Consider the following 24,443-nt stretch of genomic DNA (forward strand, 5'->3'; position numbering starts at 1 on the left):
CAAAACAAACAAACAAACAAATTTTGTTGTTATTATTGTTATTATTATTATTATTATATTATTATTATCTGTTTGGTTCACAAGGGTTGATTTCAACTTTTTTTTCTAAGGGGGAATGGTAACCTAAAGCATAGTAAAGTGGGGTTGTGTTTAAAGTCACGCATACGTGGGAAAACCAGGGAAAACTATAACCACTCAGGTGTCATTGACCAAGGCACTGGCGAAGTGAAGCAGGATGAAAGTGTTTTAACAGGAGGCATTTCCTATGTGCATAAAGTAAACTCTATTAATGGCATGCGTTGAACTGACCTCCTGGGCCACGTGTTTGAACATCTGCATTTCTCAGATACCCCTAGACATTTAGTGAAGAGGCATTGGGCTATTTCAGCCCGCTCATATCTCCTCCAGCCCCTCCCTCCCCGACATGCAGCTGGCTGTGAGTTGCCTGAGGTATAGACCAGTGCGGCAGCGGCGTCGACACCATCAGATGAGCTTTGTTGCTTCGGGGGTCAGGCCGTGTCACAGCTTCCGGCACTGGGTCGTCAAGTTCACGAGCATGCATGCAGACGAGCCGCAGAAAAACAAGGCGAGCCGCGTCATCATCCGTCCATGTGTGTAAGCCTGTGTGTGTCACGAGGCAAATGCCTTCACTTAACCGCTCGTGAAGATGTCTGTCACTGTCTTCATCTTTCAAAGTCTTACTCTGAAGTGTTTAAATGAATGAAACCGAATATGTTATTGGTGAACTCAATTCTTTGTCATCTTGTCAATTATTGCATACTACTTTAATGTAACCAGATTTGTCCCCACTGTTATTTATTTGTCTTTTGTCTCTTCCTCTCTTGTGTAATCTTGTTTTTGTTTGAACTGGGCTGTTTACAAGATCTGTCTGTCAGCCAGTCCCTCAGCCTCGGTGTCTGCGCTCCTCAGTTTGTTGACATCCTGATGTTGGCCAGTGCAAAGCACAGACACTGCAAATCCCGTCTCGTCCCGTAGATAACAAATCATCACAGTTCCGTGTTTTACACGATGAGCTGACCTGAGTGATTTGTGTCTGTTTGGCTGTGAGTCAAACCCTGCTTTGTAGTTCACATGATTTAAGAAGTCTCCTGTAATACAGCTGCTGTGAAGCGAAAGGCAGATCTGCGGTTGGGCCTGACCCCAGTGGCCGTGGAATGTATTCTTACTGATAAAAATATAAAAATGGACAAGTGGAAAAACAAATATTGTTTGTGATGGCAAGTGATGAAAACAGGGAAATCCCTGTAGTTCACAATGTCATGGTGGATTCTGGAGGTCCATATTTGGCTTCTCATGTTCCCAAAGACTCGCAGATTTTTCATAGATAACAATCACACACAGTTTTGCATCAGTTTTGCAGCCAGAAATTTCCACCTCAGTGGAAGTGCTGTGTGTTTCATTTCATTCATGCGCATTTACTTGTAAATCATATGAAACTGAGATTGGATATATCTCCTCTTTGAGGTACAGGTGTTGTTTGTGTCCTCAACTTCACTCTCAGGACAATTTATCTACTGAGCTGTCTGATTGGTCCTGAGGAGCAGTGATGTCACAGCCTGATTTGACGATCCCGGCCGGTGCAGCAGCTCGCGCAGGCTTGAGGGCGAGAGAAGAGCCCCAGATGGAGGTGGCGCGCGACGGAGGTAGAGCTGTGGGCTCGTGAGACAGCGACACACTGGAAAGGCTTGCTTGCACTGCGTTGATGAACTCGACCTGGTCCCGCACACAGCGCAGCAGCCCGTCATGGGGGACGGTGGCGCGTCCTCGCCGGTGAACTTCCAGAATGGCACGGGGAGCGAGGCTTCGGACGCCCCGGGGTCCTCCGCGGACGCGTCCGAGCAGTGGATGGCGGGGATGAGCCTGGTGATGGGTTTGATCGTCCTGTGCATTGTGTTCGGGAATATCCTGGTCATCGTGGCTATAGCCAGGACGCAGAGGCTGCAGACGCTCACCAATGTGTTCATCGTGTCACTGGCGAGCGCGGACCTCATCATGGGGTTGCTGGTGGTGCCGTTTGGCGCTGCGCTCGAGGTGCGCGGTTCGTGGCTGTACGGCTCCTTTTTCTGCGAGTTTTGGATCTCCGTGGATGTCCTCTGCGTCACCGCCAGCATCGAGACCCTGTGCGTTATCGCCATTGACAGGTACGTGGCCATCACCTCGCCTTTCCGCTACCAAAGCTTGCTGACCAAAGCTCGGGCCAAAGCTGTGGTGTGCATAGTCTGGGCAATCTCTGCGCTCGTCTCCTTCCTGCCCATCCTGATGCACTGGTCCCGGGACAGCGTGGACACAGCCTGCTACGAGGACCCCGAGTGTTGCGACTTTGTCACCAACAGGGCATATGCCATCTCCTCATCCATCATATCTTTTTACATTCCTCTACTGGTCATGATATTTGTTTACGCCCGCGTGTATAGAGAGGCGAAAAAACAGCTGAGGAAAATCGACAAGTGCGAGGGCAGGTTTCACAACACCTTAACCGGACTGACCTCCAAGTGCAAGAAGAGGCCGTCTAAAATCCTGGCGCTCAGGGAACAGAAAGCACTCAAAACACTCGGCATCATCATGGGGACGTTCACCCTGTGCTGGCTGCCCTTCTTTATAGTCAACGTCGTGCGGGTCTTTTGCGCCGAGGTGGTGGACAAGGACCTTTTCGTGTTCCTAAACTGGCTGGGGTACGTGAACTCGGCGTTTAACCCCATCATTTACTGTCGGAGCCCGGACTTTAGGAAGGCTTTCAAGAGGCTGCTGTGCTGCCCGAGGCAAGCCGACCGCAGGCTGCACATCAGCTCCTGCGACCTGACTCGGTGCTCCGGCGGGTTCGTGTCCTCTCTGGAGCCCGGCACTCTGGGGATATGGTCGGATTGCGCCGGCTTGGACAACAGTGACAGCAGCCTGGTGGGGACCGCAAAGCTGTCTCACTCTGAATCACAGCTATGAGGGAAAACATTCAACTTTTGTTGAGGTGGATTACAACAGCCTGGAGGAAAGATGCGTACAGCAGCGGGCGTTGACTCCTTTTAGCTTGTGCGTCTTTTGGGGGAAGAGCTGTACCTTACATTAGAGCCTAAGTGGGTCGATTTTTTTGATTTGCATCAGAGAAAGCAAACATCAAATCATTAGACGTATCTGGAAGCCATATTTCCCTTTTTCATAAAAAAAAAAAGAAGAAAAAAAAAAAGGCACGGGGCCAATGATGTTTCCAAGATGCACCAAATAAGTTAGAGATACAGATAATACCGACTTTAAAATCCAGTTCGCTAAATCTGAATGAACCATAACGGTTGTATGCACTTTGCCATAAAACAGGTGTCAGTGAATTGACACTTCTGCCAAAGAGCGCTCAGACGCTCCAGTGGTTTGTTCCTGATGTTTTTTTTGTTTGTTTGTTTTTTTGGGTTATTTCTTATTCTGTTGGGTCAGCTGTTCGATTATATATTCAGGAAGTTAATGTATTAAGGGGAGGTGGATGTCTTGTAAGTTAACCCAGGTTCGTGATGGGTCACAGTTTAATCTTGAAACGAGGCGCAGTGTAATAAAAAGTGGTTGTTATTTAAAAGCATTGGACAGGAGCGAGGCATTTGTCGAAGTGACTGTACTGTAGTCATGTAGTGCTCACAATGTGTTTTTACCTCACAGCCATCGGCAAGTGCAATTTGTACGACAGGTATTTGTTTATATTAAACATTGATGTAAAATAGACGTGTATTTATTCCGCGCTGTCTTTTACAACTACGCAAGTAACCGTGGGGCTGAATCCCACGAACCTTTGTATATATGTATCGTAGTAGGCCTATGTGGTGTTTAGTACTGAAGTGAGGAATTTGAGCCTCATCCTTTGTCTTTCTCATTTAAGCTTTTACATGCTGTTGTGAGGTGGTGTGTCGACTCCTGTGAAATAAAAGGAAGTGTCATTGTTAATTACTGTTTGAGCTTTATTCGGAATTTTATTCTTTTTAATTATTTCATTTTTACAAATAATTTACAAGGAATAAAATCAAATCTCGTGGTAAAAACAGCAGGACATGTAGAAGTAAACGGTTGGACAGGATTTGTGCAGACATGATGGGATGTTAAAGTCTCCTATGTGCTGGACTTGCTGAGAGCAACTGGAATTTGATTGGCTTTCTGTGGCGAGATGAGCCATGTAATGTGATTTCTTTTTCTTTTTTTCTTTTTTTTTAGACAATGGATTTCTACACATTCATGCACAGTGGGTTAATAACGTTTTTGTATTAAGTGTTTACATGTTTGCCATGCATTTTTTTTCAAGGTAAACATCTGGGTTATTTTAAGCAATGTGCACATGCATTATAGACACATGAGGAACTGAACTGCATTGTGGTTGGGTTGATACCATTTTCTTAAAAAATAGTAATTCTCTTAATTAAAAAAAAGAAAAAGCATTGTAAGTGCTTCTCATTCATATTAAATTGCACTACTTGATGAATGTATTTGTTGTATCTCACTATCTTAAATGCATATTACCCCAGATAAAATGTGTCTTGACAGGTTTTTTTTAAAAAAAGTTATTGCACAAAAACACAGGTTGCATGTCATAGTGGTTTTCACACTGTATGCCAATGTTTTAAAACTAAAGGGACACTCCAGCTTTACAGGGGGAACTTGCACGGGAGAGATGTTTATAAAGACAAAATCGAAACAGCAGATATCTTGACTTTTAGTCCCAGGTGTGGGTCAAGTTCCAAAAACACTGGATCCTACACTTCCCACAATGCAACCGGATAGCATCTTTCATTACCTCCATGTGTTTCAAAGCCCACATGAAGCGTAAGTCAGGCTTTCTGTTGTAGACTGGAAGACTCGAGTCCAAGCTTAGCTGAGACAACCCGAGTGATGTCACTGTGATGTCATCAGGGTTGTATCGACTTGGACTTGAGGTGATTTCCTCAGGCTTTACAAAGCTGCGCAGGAAATATTGCACGGCTGTTTTCACAAGCTTATCGGGGATGAGAAAACTGAACATGCGTAAAATTGGTGGAGTGTCCCTTTAAGTTAAATGGTACTGCAGGTTTCACTGGAACATTTCTCAAAAGTCTTCACACTTAAAACACATGATATATGTGTCATCTTGTTTATAATTAGCAATGTTTGCCTTTGCTATGTCAAACCTATTGAAATGATCTACAATCCAATTAATCCCATTGTTTCTGAACCTCTGGAGTTTGATCGCTGCATTTTCACGAGCCTCGGTTTGAAATCCTATAGAAAATGTTTTAGTAAACATTATGAAAGCTGGTGTTATGAAGTGGCTCTTACAGGAGAGATTTGCAGTTCTTTCTGGGGAATATTAATTAGCCCTTGAGCTGGATGTCTTTAAAATGCATTAGCATGATGTGTCCTGCTAATGATGCTCTCCCAGAAGGGCCGAGCCCTACATTTCAATTAGACTGGAAAAACTGAATGGAACTGAGCTCAGCTGTTTTGGCTAATGAGCATTGTTTAGATCTGATTGGCTGAATTAATGTGTGTGAATGAGACCCAGCTTTTAGGGGGTGGTGGGGTGTGGAGGGGTGGGGTAAAAATAATAACAGCAGTGCAGCCAGTACCACTGATGGCCTCCTGGCAAAGACCCACTTCATTATAAAGCATTGTTTGTTTGGCAGGAAGTTTGTGTTTGGGCAGATTAGCAGTGGGCTCACAGATGGAGAAGCTAATCAGCGGCTTTAAGAATAATTGTATCAAATTGCTTGTGTATCAGGAGATTTTTAAACTGCTCCAAGTCAAAGTAAATACATTGATATCAACATGACCTCTGCAGTAACATACAGTTTACACTCAGAAATACGACCAGTCACTGATTCAGGCCTGTTGAATTACTGCTAAAGTTTCACAGGGGTATTTAACAATCCAGTATAGGAAATATTCCTTTGAATGTTATAGGCCAATATACAGTACATGTTAAACACTGAATGATATCACTATACCTTATTTATTTCATTTATTTATACTTGAACTGTATTGTATTTGATGCTAACTTGGAAGGTGCAACCATTTCCCCCATGAAATCTTTTTAATCCCAACTGCTAAAGGAGTCTCTTAAGATTTTTTGAAATTCTGTTATTTGCTTCTTTTTTTTTTCTGCTGATAGACGAAAAGATTTCACATCTGTCACTTTCACATCTGCACAGTATCTAGAGCCATCAGCTGGTTAGCTGAGCTTAGCACAAAGACTTGAAACAAGGTGATGTCAGTTAGCCTGGCTCTGTCTAAAGGTAACAAAAGTGTAAAACCATCAAGTTGTAGTTTTGTGGGCGTCAAGAATCGGAATTTTTCTTGGCAGTTTTTCAAGTAGCAGTTGCAAGCCAACCAGTGGAAACTCCATGAGAAACATTGTTCAGCCAAGAAATAGTAGGTGGATGTTGTTACCTTTAGATGAGCGCACAAGCTGTTTCCCCCTGTTTCCTTGTAGCCTCTATGCTAAACTAAGCTAACCAACTGCTTGGGTTGCTTCATATTTATCAAACAAGTATTAGAGTGGTATAAATCCTCTCATCTAACTATTGGTAAGGAATGGAAGCATTTTTCCTAAAATGGCAAACTATTCCTTTAACTGTGTTGTATTTGATCCTGTTCAATATAAGTATTTATTTATTGCCCCCCCCCCATAAAATTTCAATATTCCCAGATGTTAATGTACCACTACAGTAATTCAAAAATGGTTTCACAGCAGAATGAAATCATTTTTCCATCATTTACACTGAGTTCTCTCAGATCCTCTCAGGCAACAGGTGTGAGATTTCATTCAGTTATTAAATGGACTGCGTCTCCTCCCGTCCAGATCATGAATACTGTCTCTGCCAACCACCTCCTACTGCCATCTGCACATGATTAAAGACCAAGACAAACATCATCAACAGAGAAAATTAAACACATTCGAAACACGGGATGTCGCACTTCATTAATAATGTTCTCTTCTTCCCAAATGCTCCTGTGAAGCTGATGCTACGACACCTTTGCTCTGCAAAATGCGAGCCACTGAATAACAAGTCGTCCAAATGCTGATTCAAAAACAAAGAAAACAACACTGTAAATCAAAGGCAGTTGAAGGGGAATCACACAATGCATGACACTTGCTGAGCTCCTTTGGTGGGCTTCGGACTTAGAGGGGGCAAAACAATAGGAGTTTGACAACGGAGGTGCAGAGATCCAAAAGAAACATGTTGAGGAAACACGATACTGTAAAATGCTATGCAAATACTGTCATTTTCTTCAGGAGGTGGTTGGAGGGGAGGCGGTTACAATCTGTGAGGAAGAAAAACAAAACAGTAATCTCTGAAGGCAAGAAATGTCAGCACCTGGAGGTAATTATTGCTGATTGCTAATGATTACAACCTTATCAGACCCCAGCGGATGTGCTAAAATTATGCTGTGAGAGCAGAGACGCGTGCATTTTGCAACCCTTAAGAAAACCCTTAAAAAAATGTATTCCCTGAGCACCTTCAGCCCATCTATTCAAAACAATGTGATGGATTCAGTGGACATTTAGAGAGAAATTTGCCTAATGGGGAAACAAAACTGTAAATTAACAAACAGAAACACCTTTGGTGAGCAGAGCTGAAGAGTTGAGTTACACTTTGCAGCGACCTCTGTCTCATTGATAAAACTCAACCTCCGGTGGCTAATAAATGCCTTGTAACCATGTAAGATATAAATCCCTCAGTGATTTTTTTTTTTCCATTCTAAATCACACTGCGAGTGTTGAGGTGTGGCGCCAAAAAGCAGGTGATACGCTTCATGTGTCCATCTGTTTGGATTCCCGTGTGAACTTGGCGCGTAGAGGATGTCCATCTGCTGTGCCTGGGCTTGCTTTGCTCTACAGTGAATGTGGTCAGTCACGTTCAGCGTTCCAAAATATAAACCGACGTTGTACTTACAGAAATATCAACTAAGGAACTGAATTTACATAAATTAATTTAGAAACATCTGCAGTAGGAACAGAAAAAAACATGATTATGGTACATTCTCTGTATCAAACATATACACAAATACAGTAAAAAAAAAAAAACAACTTCAGATCCGATTGCCAGGTTATGATAGCTGAGTAATGAAAGAGACTGGTCACAGACCTTGGCAAGTCCAAGGAAAACACTTCTTTTAAATCTAAGAATTTGGCATAAATGGAGCTGGAACAGTAACAAAGTCCAATCAGCCTTGGAGCGCTGTCGTTTGACACATGATGGTGCGAGGTGCTTATAGATGAACCACTTTGGCAGGAAGTGTTGATTAGCACCCCGATAAAACTGCAGAACTGAAGATGAACAAACTGTTTCTTCACCCTAAATGAGAAACTTTTGGCACAGACTGAACATTGACGCACTACAGGTTCAAAAGCCTACTGCGATTTTCTCTCCAAGTGGATGCTGACCTTCTGAATCTTGACTTTTTACTAACTCCCAAACTTGAATCCCAATAAGTTGATGATTCGGTGTCTGATGGTCCGTGGGAAATTTTTGATCCTTTTAGATTTAGTGTTTAGAGTGTGTGCCAACAGAGATGCATGTTAATGGAATATTTTTGACATTTCTTGCCTAGATTTAGATTAGAATATACTACTCTCATATCTGTCCATTGAATATGAAGGTACAGCCATGAGGTGGTTAGCGTATCTTAGCATAAATACGGCAAGCAAGCGGAAACAACTAGCCTGGCACAAACAAGGTAGCTTTTTCCCTCTGTTTCCAGTCTTTATGCTAAGCTAAGCTAATGGAGCTGCTGGCTACAGCCTCATATTGAACAGACTGATATGAGAGCGGTATCAATCTCCTCATCTAACTCTTGGCAAGCAAACAAAAAATCATATTTTACAAAATGTCTTATTTGTTTGAGTCACCGCAGGCAGATCGACTGTGGCGGATGATTTGATTGTTTTAAGAAGCGATTGTACTGATGCAAGCAGGAATTGTTGAGTCCACTTCTAAACACTGGGTTGGCCAGAACAGTGAGATACCATCCTCAGGTCACAGTTTTTCTTCAAGAGTTATTTTGTTTTCACCGAGGTTGCAGAGATCTGACCACCATCAGCGTCACACATGCAAGCATTTTCAGATACAGCTGCTGTTTAGCCTTTTTGCAGCCGCCTAATCCTTTGTAAGCCCCTTTCTTGAAAACAGTCCTGAACAGTCTTTCACAATAATGCTGCGACTCTACAGGTGGACTTACACATCCGTGGTAAGTGGCCTCACATAGCGTTCAAAGCCCAAAGTCTAAAAGGGGGAAAGTGTCCTTTTGCAAGCCCGCCAACTGACTTCAGGGGTTTTTATCCCTCACAGTAAAAGGCCACTGTGTTACACCGGTAAAACATCACAGTTGTGCCTCAGATTCCTGAGTCCCCCTCAGATCCTCAAAGCTTCATCTGAACTTCAGCTGACCACCTCAGGCTCAGGCACCGTTAGACTGGCTTATCAAGAAGACAAAGCAAAAGTGGTCATAGACAGCCTTGACTGGAGTGGAGCAGAAGTGCCAGTACAACAATATGAAAATACTCCACTATCAGGAAAAGCCCTTTATGCAAAATCCTACTTAAAAGAACAGAAGTATTATCAGCAAAAAATACTTAAAAGTGTGAAAAATAAAAGTGCTCATTATGCACTACACAGGCCCTTGTGATTGATATATTATTATATATTACATTATTACATTGTCACTGGTAGTTTAGTCCAGTGGTTCCCAAACTAGTGAATCCTCCAAAGGGCTGCAAGATAAATCTGGGGGGCTTTGCTTTCTTATAGAAATATTGGGTCATTTTACTTGTTTAGGCCTCAAACAGTTATTTACATGAAACCATCTGAGACGTTTAGTATGGAAATGTCTCTGTGCTGGAACCGCTAACAGCTCAGACATCTCACGCATGACAAAAGGCTCTGAAAAATCACAAGTCAAAAAGGTTTTGAACCATTGGCGTAATCATTAGCAGCGCAATGTATTTTGTTTGTTTATTAAATGCTTTTTTATGTAACACCTTAACTGGAATAGTAACTAGTGGTTACATTCGTTAAATACATGTAGTGAAGCAAAGAAGAAATATTTTTCTCTGAAATGTTATGAAATAATAATAATAAAAAAAGTACCCTTGCAAAATGTACTAATGCACAGCACTTACTTTCCACAACTGCAGGGAACAGTGGAAGCAGGAAGCAGTGGAACAGTTTAAAAGCCTTCATCACATCCAAGGCCATCTCCACATGCTACCTTTCTTGCTGACTCTTTGCATTTAATCAGCACTGACCTCGAGGTTTTGGCCTCTACTCTTGTCTTCCTCCAGCATAAAGATACAGAAGACAGTTTCCAGACGGGAGGTTGCGAGTGCACGTTATGTAAGTGAAGAGAGCTCCGGTTTAAGCATGAAACAAACAATTTCATTCACAAAATGTACTCTGCTGATACTTGCAGCGCTGCACTTTGGTTTTTATTAATCTCAAAAACAGTGAATGAACATGACAAAAGTACTGCAGCACTACTGGAGAAAATGATCCCGCTTCATTTCCATCTTCGAGCATCTGACTGGGCGGAGCAGGAGCGTGCCATACAATAGCATTACTGAGTGATTCCACTTTATCTGATGGGATAGACCAGATGGATACATGAATATTCCCAATTAAAAGGTCTATTTTTGTACGCAGAATTACATAATGCTGAAAGTGACAGACAGTAAGTGGAATGTAATAACACTCATTACAGAGACCAATTCATATTCAAATGTTTTTATCTTAATGTTGCAGCTGTAGCTGTGCCTGTGTCGGGAGGAGATATAGTAAACAAAAAACAGACTGACAAGGACAGGACAGGCTTGTTATCATTACACCTTGAGAGCTGCTGTCACGGTTGCTGCAGCATCTAAAGGACACAGTCGATGCTTTATGAATTCAAGGGTGGTCATCTAAGCTGATAGCAGAATCCGTTATCAGAGAACTAAAAATAGCCTGTCGGTAACCGTTGGCCTGAAATGGATATTTGAACCTGCCGTGTGCTGCTGCGCCTGCAGAGAAAATGGGAAATTTCACCCATACGTGACGAGAATGCACAAGTGAGGGAATGTGTTGTTGTCACGCTACATGATGTACTATTTTTGATGACAGGTGGTATCAGTTGGTCTGGGGGTGTTTTTCCAATGTTTGCACATGTTGCATGCGTGTGACGTAGAAGAGAGAGAGCTCATGCATGTGTGCAGATTGATAGGGTGACTAAGGACATTGTTCAACAACACTGGTTTGATTCCTCTGAATTTGATCTTTTGGAGCTGAAACAATTAGGTCGATTTTAATCAATTAATAGCAGTTATTTTGATAACCGATCAATCGTTTGAGACTTTTTCAAGAAACAAAAAATTCCAAATGTGAAGATTTGCTGAGTCTATTGAGTCTATTTTTGACTGTTGACCAATCCAAACAAGCAATTTCAAGACCTCAACATGGGTTTTTAGGAAACCGTGCTGGGCATTTTTCAAATTGACCAAACAAGTAACTGATTAATTGACAATGAAAATAAAGGTTAGTCGCAGCCCTAATCTGAACCTTTCACATTTATGTTTATGTTTAATGCGACTCCACAGTGCCCTCTATGAAGTAGGTTATTTACACAAGAATGATGCCTTCTGTAATGCTACAAATGATGGGTTGTGGAGGAAAGTTCTCCCTTGACTGATTGTTTTCTTTTGGATGTGGGGAGTATTCCCATCACACTGGCTTTCATATCATCGGAAAGGCTGCCAGGTTTGAGTGACAGTGGCGCAGTGATGTACATGACCTCCTGCACTGCTGACACAGCTGCTTTTTAAGTGGGACCTAAAGCTGCATCTTACAAAGAGTCACTGAGTCACTGTGCGAGAGGTCAACTGGTCAAACAAAATAGACCTGTTAACTGAATTACACTTCATTCCACTGTAACTGAAAAACAGAAACAAGAGAAACAGATGTTAGTGTGAAGCTTGTCCTCTTTGGGGGAAAAAAAACCATCAAAAAAAACCAAACAAAAACAACATAAGACAGGATGACTGTGGAACATTAAAGAGAAAGTTAAGACTCGTCTCCTTTTATTTCCTGGGAACACCATATATATACAAACATTACCCAGAATCAGTGTTTTTAAAAACATCTCATCATAATTTTACAGAATGACGTATCTACAAATGTATAATCACAGTTTGAATATTCCACAAAACAGAGCGAGAGGGGGGGTGGGGGGTGTCATTGCACAGCAAGAAGAAAACAGAAATATGACAAACTTCTCACTTCATGTCACATTTCGACACACACACACACACACACACACACACACACACACACACACACACACACACACACACATAATTGAACACCATTTCTTCATATCCATATAGTGAAGCATGAGGTTCTGTTCGTTTCATCCAAACGATGCTGCAGCATGGCTTCGTTTCAAGGCTGTGGAAACGTTTCAAATCTCGGATCAGCGTGATTCTAACAGGTGACCGCCGAATCAGACGAGGCGTATTAGCGTGCCTCAGAGAATTAGGAGGCGTTCATTAGGGAAATCCCATGCGGCTGTTTTGCATAGGTTGTATTTTACTTCTGCACCAGAAAGAAACAAAAGAAAAAAAAAAGAAAAACTGCTATGATTTTCACCTACTCAGCAGCAAGCAGCTTGTTGTACAGGAACATCCAGATGAATTTATTATGAAAGAATCAAATGGCTTGATTGACAAAGAGAACTAATTGTAATGCAATCTAATTGGACCAATGATGGATTTGTTTTGTTTTTTTTAAAGACATTAAAAGGTTACCAAGGTTCAATATCAAGGAGAATCAAGTTGTTATCTCAAGGTTTACCACCTGTACATTTAAATTGACGAATCAGTTTGGATTAAAGAAAAGTAGAAGTACATCAATCACTGAGCACCCACTGCAGCACCAGGGAGGATTTAAGGACTCTGTGACCTCTATCCTGGAAACTTGCATCTCTATTCATATAGTGGGGCCAGTCCAGTCCTCAGGGTGTACAGGAAAGGGATTGCCCTGTTAAAAGCCTGTTTCTGATTGGGGTAAAAAAAGAAAAGAAAAGAAAAGAAAAGAAAGATGAAGGCTCATCTTTAGTGACAGCGTCTGCAATATAAGATCAAATGAAGACCAAGGAAACTTTAATATTGTTGAATGGTGCCTGGTGTATACCCTTCATCCTGTGTGTGTGTGTGTGTGTGTGTGTGTGTGTGTGTGTGTGTGTGTAGACTAGAACAGCTGTGAATGAGAGACAGAAGCATTATTGTGTAAAGCTGAGAGGTACTAAGCTGCAGGACTGTGTCCGTGTGGCTGATAGACACCAGTTCTAAATGCAAATGGTGTTTCTTGCTTCTGCAAGGAACAAACTTCATGGACAATCTGGTAAAAGCCTATAAGCCCTGATAGCTAAAGCATGTACACAAGGTGTAAACACAAAAGCTTGAGAGGTTTAAAAGGCACACATGCAGCGCACGCACACACACACACACACACACACACACACACACAGTTTGGAAACTTAAATATTCATGTTGCGCATACACAAGCATAAAAACATACAAACAGTATACTGGCGCACAACACATTCAGAACAAAAAAAAAACAAACAAACAAGAAAAATCATAGAAAGGAACAGCATTGCACTTTGTCCCTGGTTATAATTCTGTAGGTTCCATAATCTTTCCTGAGCTACAGCTACAGATCTCCTGTGCTCCCTCTGATTCCTCTACATTTAGATTTACTTCAACAAACTCAGCCACACTACAAAGAAGAATAAAGAGGAGCACCTTAACATTTTAGTCCCCACCCACACCCCCCACCCTCACCAGATCATATCATGCACATGTTGCGAAGAAAAGTTTCTACCAGCCACATCTCTGTGGCCGCTGTTTGAAATGAGGAATGCTAATGATGCTAACAAACCACTTGGGAAGCTGAAACAAAAACATCTTAAGATGCTCGTGTCTGATTAAGAGAAGTTGTTGCCAGTTGGTACTAATGACGCCTGCAGATTACAGTGAGGCAAGGGACAAAACAAAAAAAAAATGTTCAGGGTATCCATTACTTTAAATTAAGAGCAAAGAGCAGACATTCTAAAATAAAGCTATCTGAGGTTATAATAAAAAACATAAGCTGATAACCAGACATATGGAATAAAAATTCAATTTTAAGCCAACAAAAATGAAAATAAATTAAAAAAAAAAGAAAAAAAAGAAAAAAATCACATTCAAAACGGCCAAACTCAAGACCAGCTCTACATTTAAACCTTAGCATGATATTATATTTGTCATAGATTTTTATTTTTTTTTCAAATTTTACACATCTGAAGGGGAGGATTCTTCCACACTGATGGCATAGTGCTGTTGGCTGCATGAAACATTGCGAGGACACAGTCTGCGTCCTTAGGTCTAGCACCGGTGTCACACAGATGAGTGTGTCTGCTGACGTGAGGCACCTTGCCTCACCAGCTTGGTCGGAAAGTGCTGCGCAGAGCAAAAAAAAAAAAAAAAAAATCATGAAAAATGGTGGCACACAAGGTCCCCCACCCCCCCACCCCCCCACCAGCCGGGGGTGATCTGTTTTCCACTTTCTGCTTCACATACAGAGAGCTGTGTACTATAGCTGAAGAAGCAGCCTCTGAGAAATACATTTGGCTTATTGGCAGACGGACATCAGGAGACAAGTAGAGAGCGCATGCTGGGCGATGATAATCTCATCTCAGTTCATTTTACTGTGTGATAGACAGAGCTGTGATTCACTGTGAGGAGGGAAAATGTACCAGGGGACTCCATTTTTTTTTTTCCAGGATAAATTCATCCGTGTGTGATTTGCAACTATTTCCCAGCTAGATTCAGCTATACATTCATGATTATGGCATCTTCAGTCAATTAGTTTACAAGGCAGTCAAAAGCTTCAAGCTTGAAGAAACTGGCCCCGACGAATTTTATCTTGGCAAAAGGCTCAGGGGACACGGACGTTAGCCGAAAGGAAGATTTGTTGTGTTGAAGTAGGCAATGGAGGTGGAACACTGCAGACGGGATAGTGACAGTTCAAGTAAGTTCAGACATGTTCCACAAGATGGACAGAAACTGAAGTCCTTCAAAACGCAACCTGAGGTGCTACTGGCACGTACAACATTCAATTTACTCCTTCATATGTTGGGAGAATGAGAGAGTGTGTGTGTGTGTGTGTGTGTATGTGTCTCAAATTTTCTTGACGTGGCCGTATCACTTCCTCCTCACTCCGTCCTCGGGATCTCTCTGCTGTTTTATGAGCCTCTCGATCTCGGCCCCAAGTGTCTGCAGGTTCTCCTGTCGAAGAGAGTAAAAGACTTTTAGACTCAAATTCAACACGTGGCTGATTTTTTTGCGATTTATTTCTACAGGGAAATATTCTAGGAAGAGTACTGTATTATCTTTATGTTGTTACACTCTTTAACTTTACCGTTTGGATTCACTCTCTTCAGCATTGTTTTTAGCCACAGCTGCAGACGTTTTTTTTTTTCACTTTTTCAACGACAACACTGATAAACTCACTGCAGCCAGAACAAACTGGCAGAGGGACAAAATTTAGCAACTAGACGGTGAAAATCATGGAGCTGGTAATGAGCCAGATATTTCCCTCAGGAATGGATGATAATGCTGCTCTGTGTTGATAATCTTTAATACAGCTGGTTACATCGATCAAACTGACACAGCAGAATCCCGTGCAGTGACAAAAATCAAATCCAAAAATACCTATATAAAAACTAAGGACAATGTGGGACAAATGGAATATTGTAATCAATACAGACATACCACAGCTGAGGTTAGACCTTTAACAAGATAAATCTGAGAAATGTGCGTATTTCACTGAGTGGAAATAAGCTGCGCTTCATTTTCTGTGTACGCAGTGTTCCCTTTGGACAAATCACCTCTTGAGAAATGCACCTGCTGTAAACTGTGAGCTGAGAAGTGGAACAGATTCATTCATTTAATACCAACACATCTGAAAAAAAAAAAAAAATGGCTGAGCTGAAATCCTAATTCAATTAAATTATCTCAAGACCCTCAGGTGCAGAAGTGAGACAAAGCTCACGCACATGTGCACACACAAACACACACACACACACACCCACGGGATGAATGTGGATAGGCACTGTGAATATAGGCTTGAATTCACTATTTCAGATCTAGTAAGGAGGACAAACATGTCTCCATTACAGTGGGGGCGCCGTTTCCTTACTTAGCGGCAGCATCAATAATTCAGGTTCCGATTTAGACCATGAATTCCAAATATGTCATCTCTCTAAAAACGGAGACAGTTGATCGACAACCTGACGAGCACACTGTCCTGACAGCGACAGGGACTGTCAGTCTGTCAGATGAAACAAAAAAGTGATACGCAGACAATGTGATGCATGATGAGGCTGACTTTAAAAGTTTGGGAGATACAACCCGAATGTCAGACAACCTCACTCAGCAAAAAGGTACGAGTGTGGTCTGATATTCCTTGTATTCAGTGTTTCATCCCACCGACACTGTCATATTGTTGGTGTACTATTGTTTTACTGTTGCTGTTTATGTAAAACTGTTAAAATGACAATATTAATCTCACTTCCTGTTGTCAGACGCCTGGGCAAAAGCAGGTGAAAGTCAAACAGTGGATACCCCAGCATGGCAATCTGCGCCGAGCATGAAGATTTGCTTTCTAATCTGAATGGCTTTGAGAGAATGATAAGCGCTTCTGCATGAAGGTACAGTATGTTGGTCTTTGATTCGCTGAGCATCATTACCATGAAGGGCGTAAGAACTAAAAAGAAGCTCTTCATCAGTATTCTGCACCAACAGTTCACAGTCTGTACAAAAGTGCTACAGTAGAGGCACCCGGGGATCCTGCCGCCTCCTCCCGGGCTGCTGCAGGTGTGAGGACTTAGAAGGAAATGAGCTTTAAGTTTTCAGTATGAAAAAACCTAATTGCTAAGTGTCCTTGGCTAATGTGTGCATGATCTCAGGACACTAACATGTCATTAAATACCTAAGTTACAGTAAGATTTAGATGCATGCGTGAACATCTCCAACTGACTTGGATAATATTGTTATAAAGGCCACTGATGGGAGAAAAAGGGAGTTCCTGAACAAAATATGTGAAATTAAACTTAAATAAATTGAACCGCTAACACAGAAAAATGAGCTTGCTGTAATGACAGCCACATAAATTATGTATTAAGTACTGCCGTGCACAGTGTTCTTAATTTATGTGTATAATAACATATCAGACTGCGACCTTAGAAGAACACACACCGGCAGATTTGACTGAACATGTTTTTTTTTTTTGCGGTGATGGCTGCGCCCGCATACTTTGATCGTAGAGCCGCATCAGGCTGTGTGCCCCCCCCCCCAAGGTGGTGCATGACACTGGCAACGGCAATTAATTATCCACTCAGGTCATCAAAGCTTTAACAATTATGCGCTCACTGCAAATTACGATGCGTTGCAGGGAACTGCACACATCATCAGTGTTACCGGTGCATGAGAGCCAGTTTTTCTGCATTTAATACTTAAGGGGAATGATGCCTTCAGGGGGAGAACTTACCTTCAGAGTAATGTTCTTCAGCAGTGTGTCCTCCAACACAGCCTGCAGCTTCCTGTTGATCTCCAGCGACAGATCCAGGGTCAGCCCGCTGTCCGCCGGGTGGGAGGTGTAAAGCGAAGCCATAATGCCTCCCCGCCGGCTCAGGTGGGCCTTGTTAATGTCGGACGCCTCTGACGAGAGGGCCCCCGTCTCCTCCCTTAGCACGTAGCTCTGGATAATTCTGCGGGGAGGAAGGGGGAAGAGAACGAATCAAACCGCGTTCTTCAAAAAGGAGGGGGGGAAATGGAGTGAGAAAGAGGAATTTACAGGTGGGAGCATGGAGAGCTCCCACAGAGCAATAAAAGTGTTCCCAGCAGCAAAAGCAGCGGACGTTACTGGAATAGTAATTCCAGTGGGATGGCTTATTGAACTCATACATCCAGTCATAGCTAGAAAGATTATTACTGTGCCAGTCAGAGAGGGAAATGAAAACAGTGGCATTAGAATGGGCTGCCAGGATTCAGTTGGGTCATTCCATTCCAACTAACCCCTGAATTCAGAAACTTTTCCCAGTTCATGTCATGGATTTTCTTGGCGAAATCCACAGAAAAACATCTATTAAATTCATGGGACCTTGCAAAATCCTATAGCTCCACTCCAAATCCTTTTTTTAAGTTATGAATTTTTGAAAGCTTGGCCAAACATCTAGAGGTTATTTGGTCCTGCAGAAAAGAATGAGTGCCAGTGATGTTGCCAATTATAGCTTTGAAGCTTTTGACCACATCAACCATGAATATTAACGCATTAAAAAAAAGTTTCAAGGACATAAAAATAAAGTCAAATAACTTCTAGATGTGATAGAACTATATGAATGCGACAAAGAATCAAAAAATCCCCATGACTTTAATAGAAGTTTGTTTTCACATTAATGTTTTAAGGAGAATTCATGACATGAACTGGGAGGTCCAAGGTGAATGACCCAATTAATGTCTGTATGTGTGCGATAGCGAGATAAATATTCATGTTTATAACACATTTCCATTTCAATAACAGTACGGCGTCGAGGTTAAGCTATGTTTGCGTCAGAGAAAGGGAGAGAAGATTATTCAATAGCTTAATCGTTCTAAACTTCTTGTTGTCCAATTTCCCCCAGCGCAGCCCAGAGAATGCTGACGAGAGGAAAACGGAGAGATGTCATTGTGATTCAAATCCATTACCTCCTCCTACATCATTATATTTTCCATAATATGCAAGAGAAAGGAAAACAATACAAAGTACTATTAAATGCAAAAGGAGATGGTTAGGGACATTAGTGTTTGAAACTCATTCATAAACATTTCTTCTGCCTCAATCAAAGAGAAAAAAAAAAACATGTAGAGGGTCGGACTTAGAAAGGTTTTTTTTTGCAAATGCATCTGTATTCTTTATCTTCTCTTAAAGACTTGGAGCGTGTGGGCAGGTGAAGAGGGTTGTGATCTGCCGTACAGAGAAGGTCAACAGTGTCTCAGGATGGGTGAGTAATCAATATTTTAACCCTGCTCTCCGCCCAGCCATATACACCTAACGCACTAACCTCAAACAGCAACAACAGTCAGCCCCCAATTGGCACTGTTCAGTTCAGATTCAGGGTGTTGTCTGACGCTGAGTAACTGTAGGATGAGCTCTGAGCACAGGGACGTTCCTGACCTTTAAGTGAGATTCTACAACACGCTTTCCATGCAGTACAAAAAAAAAAAAATCTGTATTTCTAAAGAGAGGTAGACGACTTGTAAAGCTAAAAGATTCTTATTAAAGGATTCTCAAGAAGACTGGAGTGTAGATTCATTGGAGGCGAGTACCTAAATTTGCAAATTCTGATACGTAAACTATTACTGCTACTGCTATGGATCATTATCTAGCTATCAATAATGAAAAACCGGACTTAAAACCAGACCATGAATACCACAAATGAAAATGAATGGAAACATAGTTTGCGTGCTACATCCTTAAGCATGTCCCCTTTTCTGTGCTGTGATGGCAGTGATGACTCTCCATAGAGCTGCTCTGTGCACATATACGACATTTTGAGCTTCAGCAAGTCAATACATTTATGGATTCAATCTAGAAAAAGGACGCTGACTTCAAGTGGTCTCTTTAAATGTTAAGCGCAAAGATTTTTATGTGGGACAGTCATTCATTGGGGACAAAGTGACTGTAAAAGAGGCTGTTGTTTAAATATTCCTGTTTATTCAAATGAGCATGTTGTGAAAAACATCTCGGAAGAGTTGAAAACATGCCAGTGACTTCTGTTAAAGACATTTCAGAACATATCATATTTTGGCCAATGCGAAGATCAATAGATAAATTATGTTGCGGTTGCTACTGAGCTTGGGACACATGGGTCTCAAACCTCTTTAAAAAAGGCAAAAGTGATTATGATAATTTTACCTGGAATGAAGAATTTGACGACCTCTCTGAAGAAGGGAGGATTTAATCAGAAATTATTTCTGACATGCATTTTAATCACTTACACTGGTACTCAGAATTGGCTTTTACATGCACTCTGTATTAGGGGGGAAAAAAGAAGTGTACTCTTTTCTGTCTTTCACAGAAGCCAAAACAATGTCTATGCTCTACATGAACCTAAAACTATAGGGTGCAATGAATGTATTCTAAAGTAACAACGCAAATAAGTCTATGGTGCAAAAAAAAAAATTGAAGCTATGTAAGCACTACAGAGAAGCAGCCATCATAAATCATCCCCATCCACACACACACACACACACACACACACACACACACACAAACACCTGGGCTTGCACAGACATAAAATGAGACTTACCTCTGACTAGACTTGCAAGGGTCCATATTTGGACCCCAGTTCCATCACGACAGTGTTTAGTAAAAACAAAAAAGTGACAGAAATTAAAGATGTGGCCACATGGTGTGCTGAATGGCATGCACAGGCCGGCGGAGGGGCAGGGAAGTAAGCAAGACTGACTGACTTCGATTTTGAATTTGTGAGTAATATGTCCTTTCTTTCCGGCTGACGGAGTGCGAGCAGTGAGGGCAGCAAGTCAAGCATGCATGAAGATGGTGGCAATCGTGGGTACAACACAGCCGTCAATACAAAGCCTAGTTCTTAAACCTTGTGCCAGACAGAAAGAGAAGATGCAGAGAAAAAGGAAGATATGCCTGTAGCGTGAAAACCTTTCAGTTATTAAAGTCATGTTTTCTCTTCATTGTATTCAGAACTACACAGGCCAAAACCATGAAAAGGCAACTATCCATTTCATATTGGAGGCATTTTCTCGCAACGCGTACAACTGTACATGCTCCATGAATGTAGATACCTACGATCAGATCTGAGTAAATCTAAATATATCCTCTGTACTATTTACAAAACATCACAGGCACTGGCTTTACATACCAACTAAAACCAAAAGAAAAAAGGAACAACACTGAGAGGCAGTGGGGCAAAAAGCCCACATGACCTTAAAAGGATCCATTATAATATATTTTAACACATTCAGCAGGTGTGGACCCTCCGTAGCCTGCGACAGATTTTATATCGCTTTGATTTGCAGTTACCATTGATTACAACCTTAACAGAGTGAAAAGGATGCTCTCCACTCCTGCACAGAAGCACTCCTCCCGCTTTGTTCTCATCTGCTTTTGCATCAGCATCATTTTAATTCAAGTCACATGAATGGACCATTTAGACTTAATAGTCATAATAACCAGGTGTGAGGGGTTGAAGGACAGACATCATTGCCCTTGAAGGATGATGCTGCAATTTCTGCATTTTTTAGCTCATTTACTACAGATCACATATACTGTATGAACGCTGCAGCCAATGACCCATCTCTGAATTTGTGATAGCACATGAACATGTCACTCTGAAAACACGATTTAAGATATAAAAAAGGCGATATGATGTTCACTGTGATGGATAACTGGCAAATGTAGTGAATTTTCACAGACTAAAGTGAATGGAAATGAACAGCCGCATGAAAGGTGATAAAACAAAAACAAACTAAAGCTAATTATGTAGCAATAAAATTGCGATCTGGGAGGAGCTGCTGGCACTGGAAATATTTTTCCCCATTGCAAATATACATTAAAAATGTTTTCTTTTATCCTAAATGTCACTCAACACAGAAATAAGACTCTCCTGAATAATGTGACAACCCTATAGGCTTATAATGCGTCTAGAAACCATGCTGTCTCCATTAGTTTGGCATGGCAGACAGCTCTGTATCCTGCGATACCCTTGAGTCTCAGCTGCCGTTGCAATGGAGAATGCAAAGTCAGAGGCGCTGATGAGAACTGCAGCGAATTCGAAAACAGTTTGATATTTTGTTCCGAACAAAACACGGTGTTGAAGTTAATTCATCTAAAATTGACCTAGGATCAATTCAATTAAGCAGCAGTTTTAAGCTCTGAGGCTTGATGTTTCTTACAAAAAAAACACCTTGGGAATCAAAGCAAGTTTCTCAACTCACGGTTTTATGTACACAAGCTTGTCCCTTCAATTATTTATAAGACATTTTCTAACACAATTGTTCATCTGTTGTTGTATTAATTCAACTGGGAGAGTTCCAGAACCAGCAGTGCACATTACAGCTCCTCCCAATTTTCAATTCTATATACTTATACTACACAATATCTTAAAATAGAGTGTATACATGAATACTAAGTGGATACAATCGTGAGTGGTCAATGAGCTAAAAGATGCAAAACACTGTGAGTGGTGTGAATGTGCGAACATAAATCAAAAATTAGCCTATTGAACTTCCTCCGCTAACTGTCCTTTGTCAGAGACCCACTAAGCTTCTTCTTCCATTTCTCTGCCTCTTTATTCATCACCTGCTTCAGGCTTACAGTTATCTCGACAGTGTTCACCAGGCTGTCCTGGAGGGATAGGGACACAAAGGAAGAAAGGACGAATTCACATCTCACATCCACATTCTAGTGTAACACCCCCCCGCTTAGCTGAGATTTTACAGAGCTAAATTTAGCCTGGCAACCGTGGGATTCGTCCTCAATTTTAACTCTTGAATTTAGGTTGAGGCTAATGGATTCAATCCAAGTGTACAGCTGGGAAACAAATGAGAAGAAGGAAAAAGAGATGATCCAAGTAGAATCAACTCAGATGGTTGGATATCTCTGTGCACTGTTAATATCCGCTGGCAAACAAGAGCCGATGCGGTGTGAAAACTTTAATGAGCTGAATGAAGCGGTCTTTACTGATCAATGAACAACATTTCATTCATTTTACTCATGTGAGAGAAATTTCTCCACCTCTTAAGTCCCTTTGGCTCTTTGAGATTATGTTATGTTGAAAACTCATATTCACATCCCCATTTTATCCTGACATAGGTCCGGAATCCACTTCCAAGGCCTGAACTACACATGGAGCGATGCTGTGATTAAGATAACGCAAAACGTCCTTCACACTGTCTCTTTAGTTTAGGTGATGACCATGAATATGGATGGATCATCATTAAGGATCCATATGGAGGCGTTGCCCCTCCCCCCAGTGACTCAACTATGAATAGCTCTGCGTGAAGTTTGTCACGAATCAGAAGTGCAACGCTTGCATGTGTTGGAGTATAAAGATGAGAGAGAGAGAGAGAGAGAGAGAGAGCGAGAGAAGGAGGTAGGGGGCCATAAAACTGGGTGTTTAAGCATATACTGTCTGTCAAGGTCAGCTGACGTCCCGTGTACAACAAGGACTGAGGTATAGTGTGCTTCAGGGTGTGCTGAAATATAAAGAAATATTACACTATATCTGCGATAAACAGCTCTCGCAGGGGCAAAAGGCTGTTTAACATGTGCAGCTAAGAAAATACACACTTTAGCATTAAGTTGTCATGCGTTTTTTTTCCCCCCCTTTAACACTTTCACACGACTGCAAGAAACTGCGCTCTCTCCTATGCTACACTGTGACTGCTGATGACTCATGAGCTGTTTCCGTTTGACTTTAAAAGCTAGCTCACACAAATTGTGGCAGCACAAGAACCCACGGGATGTTTGAGGGTACCTGTATATGAGGCATTTAGTACTTGAACTTCATAAGCGTGATGAATGAGTGGTGGTGGTGGTGCAGCATCCCGAGTCTGCCTCAGAGGATTCTCTCATTAGTGAATAGCTTTTTATATTTTCCTGACTCCTCTTTTATTCCTTAGTGACTGCTGGTTGTGGCTTGTTCTCGCGTATGTATCACACAGGTGCTGGGATTCTTACTGCCCAACTGTTGCTTTAAAACTGCTGGAGGGTTAGGATCAGGAAACACTGCGTCAGATGTGTCAGGTTTGTGAGGCACTCTTTTACTGAAACTGCTCCTGTATATTGCCTCAATAAAAACAATTATAAAACAGGCTCCCGCCATCTCTCTTTCTCTGCTCCCTGTACTTTGGCCCATGCCACTCACTTGGTCTTTTTGCGGATCTCTTCCACCAGTTGCTTGATGTGATCCTCCATGAACTCAATTTTTTCCTGCTTGCGAGCCAGAGCCTTTTGCAGACGGACAATGCGCTCCACCAGCACAGCCTTGTCGACCTCTGGGAAGCTGTCCACGACCACCACTGAAGGACCTGACTGACTCTCGGGCGACCGCTCTTCGACACCACTGCTCCCACCGTGACGTGCATTCAAGGAGCCTGGGAAATGAAGGGGACAGGGACAGAGATTAACTTACAAAACTGTTTATTTTTGGTCATGTAACAACTAGCTGTGAACTATGTGTGAATTTTCCATAAACAAAAGAAGAAATATTCTTTATGTTGCCTGTTCCCTTCGTCATGAATTAGGTAAATAAACACTACCTTGTTTAGAGATTTAAATGTCTCCCATCAGAGCAAGAAAACTAAAATACTATATACACCAACTACACCCTTT

At 41.8% G+C, this 24,443-nt stretch overlaps 2 protein-coding genes across 3 annotated transcripts in view; one reads left to right on the forward strand and one right to left on the reverse strand.

The window, feature by feature from the left end:
- The first annotated feature begins 32 nt into the window (after positions 1–32).
- adrb1 (adrenoceptor beta 1) lies at positions 33–3,939 on the forward strand. Its single transcript, XM_023426030.2, has one exon. It carries the CDS (start codon positions 1,765–1,767, stop codon positions 2,956–2,958), a length of 1,194 nt encoding a protein of 397 aa, XP_023281798.1. The 5' UTR covers positions 33–1,764; the 3' UTR covers positions 2,959–3,939.
- Positions 3,940–12,028: 8,089 nt separating this feature from the next.
- Positions 12,029–24,443, reverse strand: part of ccdc186 (coiled-coil domain-containing protein 186) — a 28,323-nt gene continuing 15,908 nt past the window's right edge. For both annotated transcript variants that reach the window (XM_087179228.1, XM_023426060.2), the window contains exons 14-16: positions 23,977–24,205; positions 17,583–17,802; positions 12,029–15,319 (exon numbers count right to left, since the gene is read on the reverse strand). In XM_087179228.1, the coding sequence (XP_087035354.1) occupies positions 15,236–15,319; positions 17,583–17,802; positions 23,977–24,205 (533 nt within the window). In that variant the 3' untranslated portion in view covers positions 12,029–15,235. The remainder of the gene's footprint in view (positions 15,320–17,582; positions 17,803–23,976; positions 24,206–24,443) is intronic.

This window comes from Seriola lalandi, unplaced genomic scaffold (genome assembly GCF_002814215.2).
Source record: "Seriola lalandi dorsalis isolate HSWRI2012SDOR001 ecotype SW California unplaced genomic scaffold, Sedor1 jcf7180002054801, whole genome shotgun sequence".
In the NCBI taxonomy this organism is placed as follows: domain Eukaryota; kingdom Metazoa; phylum Chordata; class Actinopteri; order Carangiformes; family Carangidae; genus Seriola; species Seriola lalandi.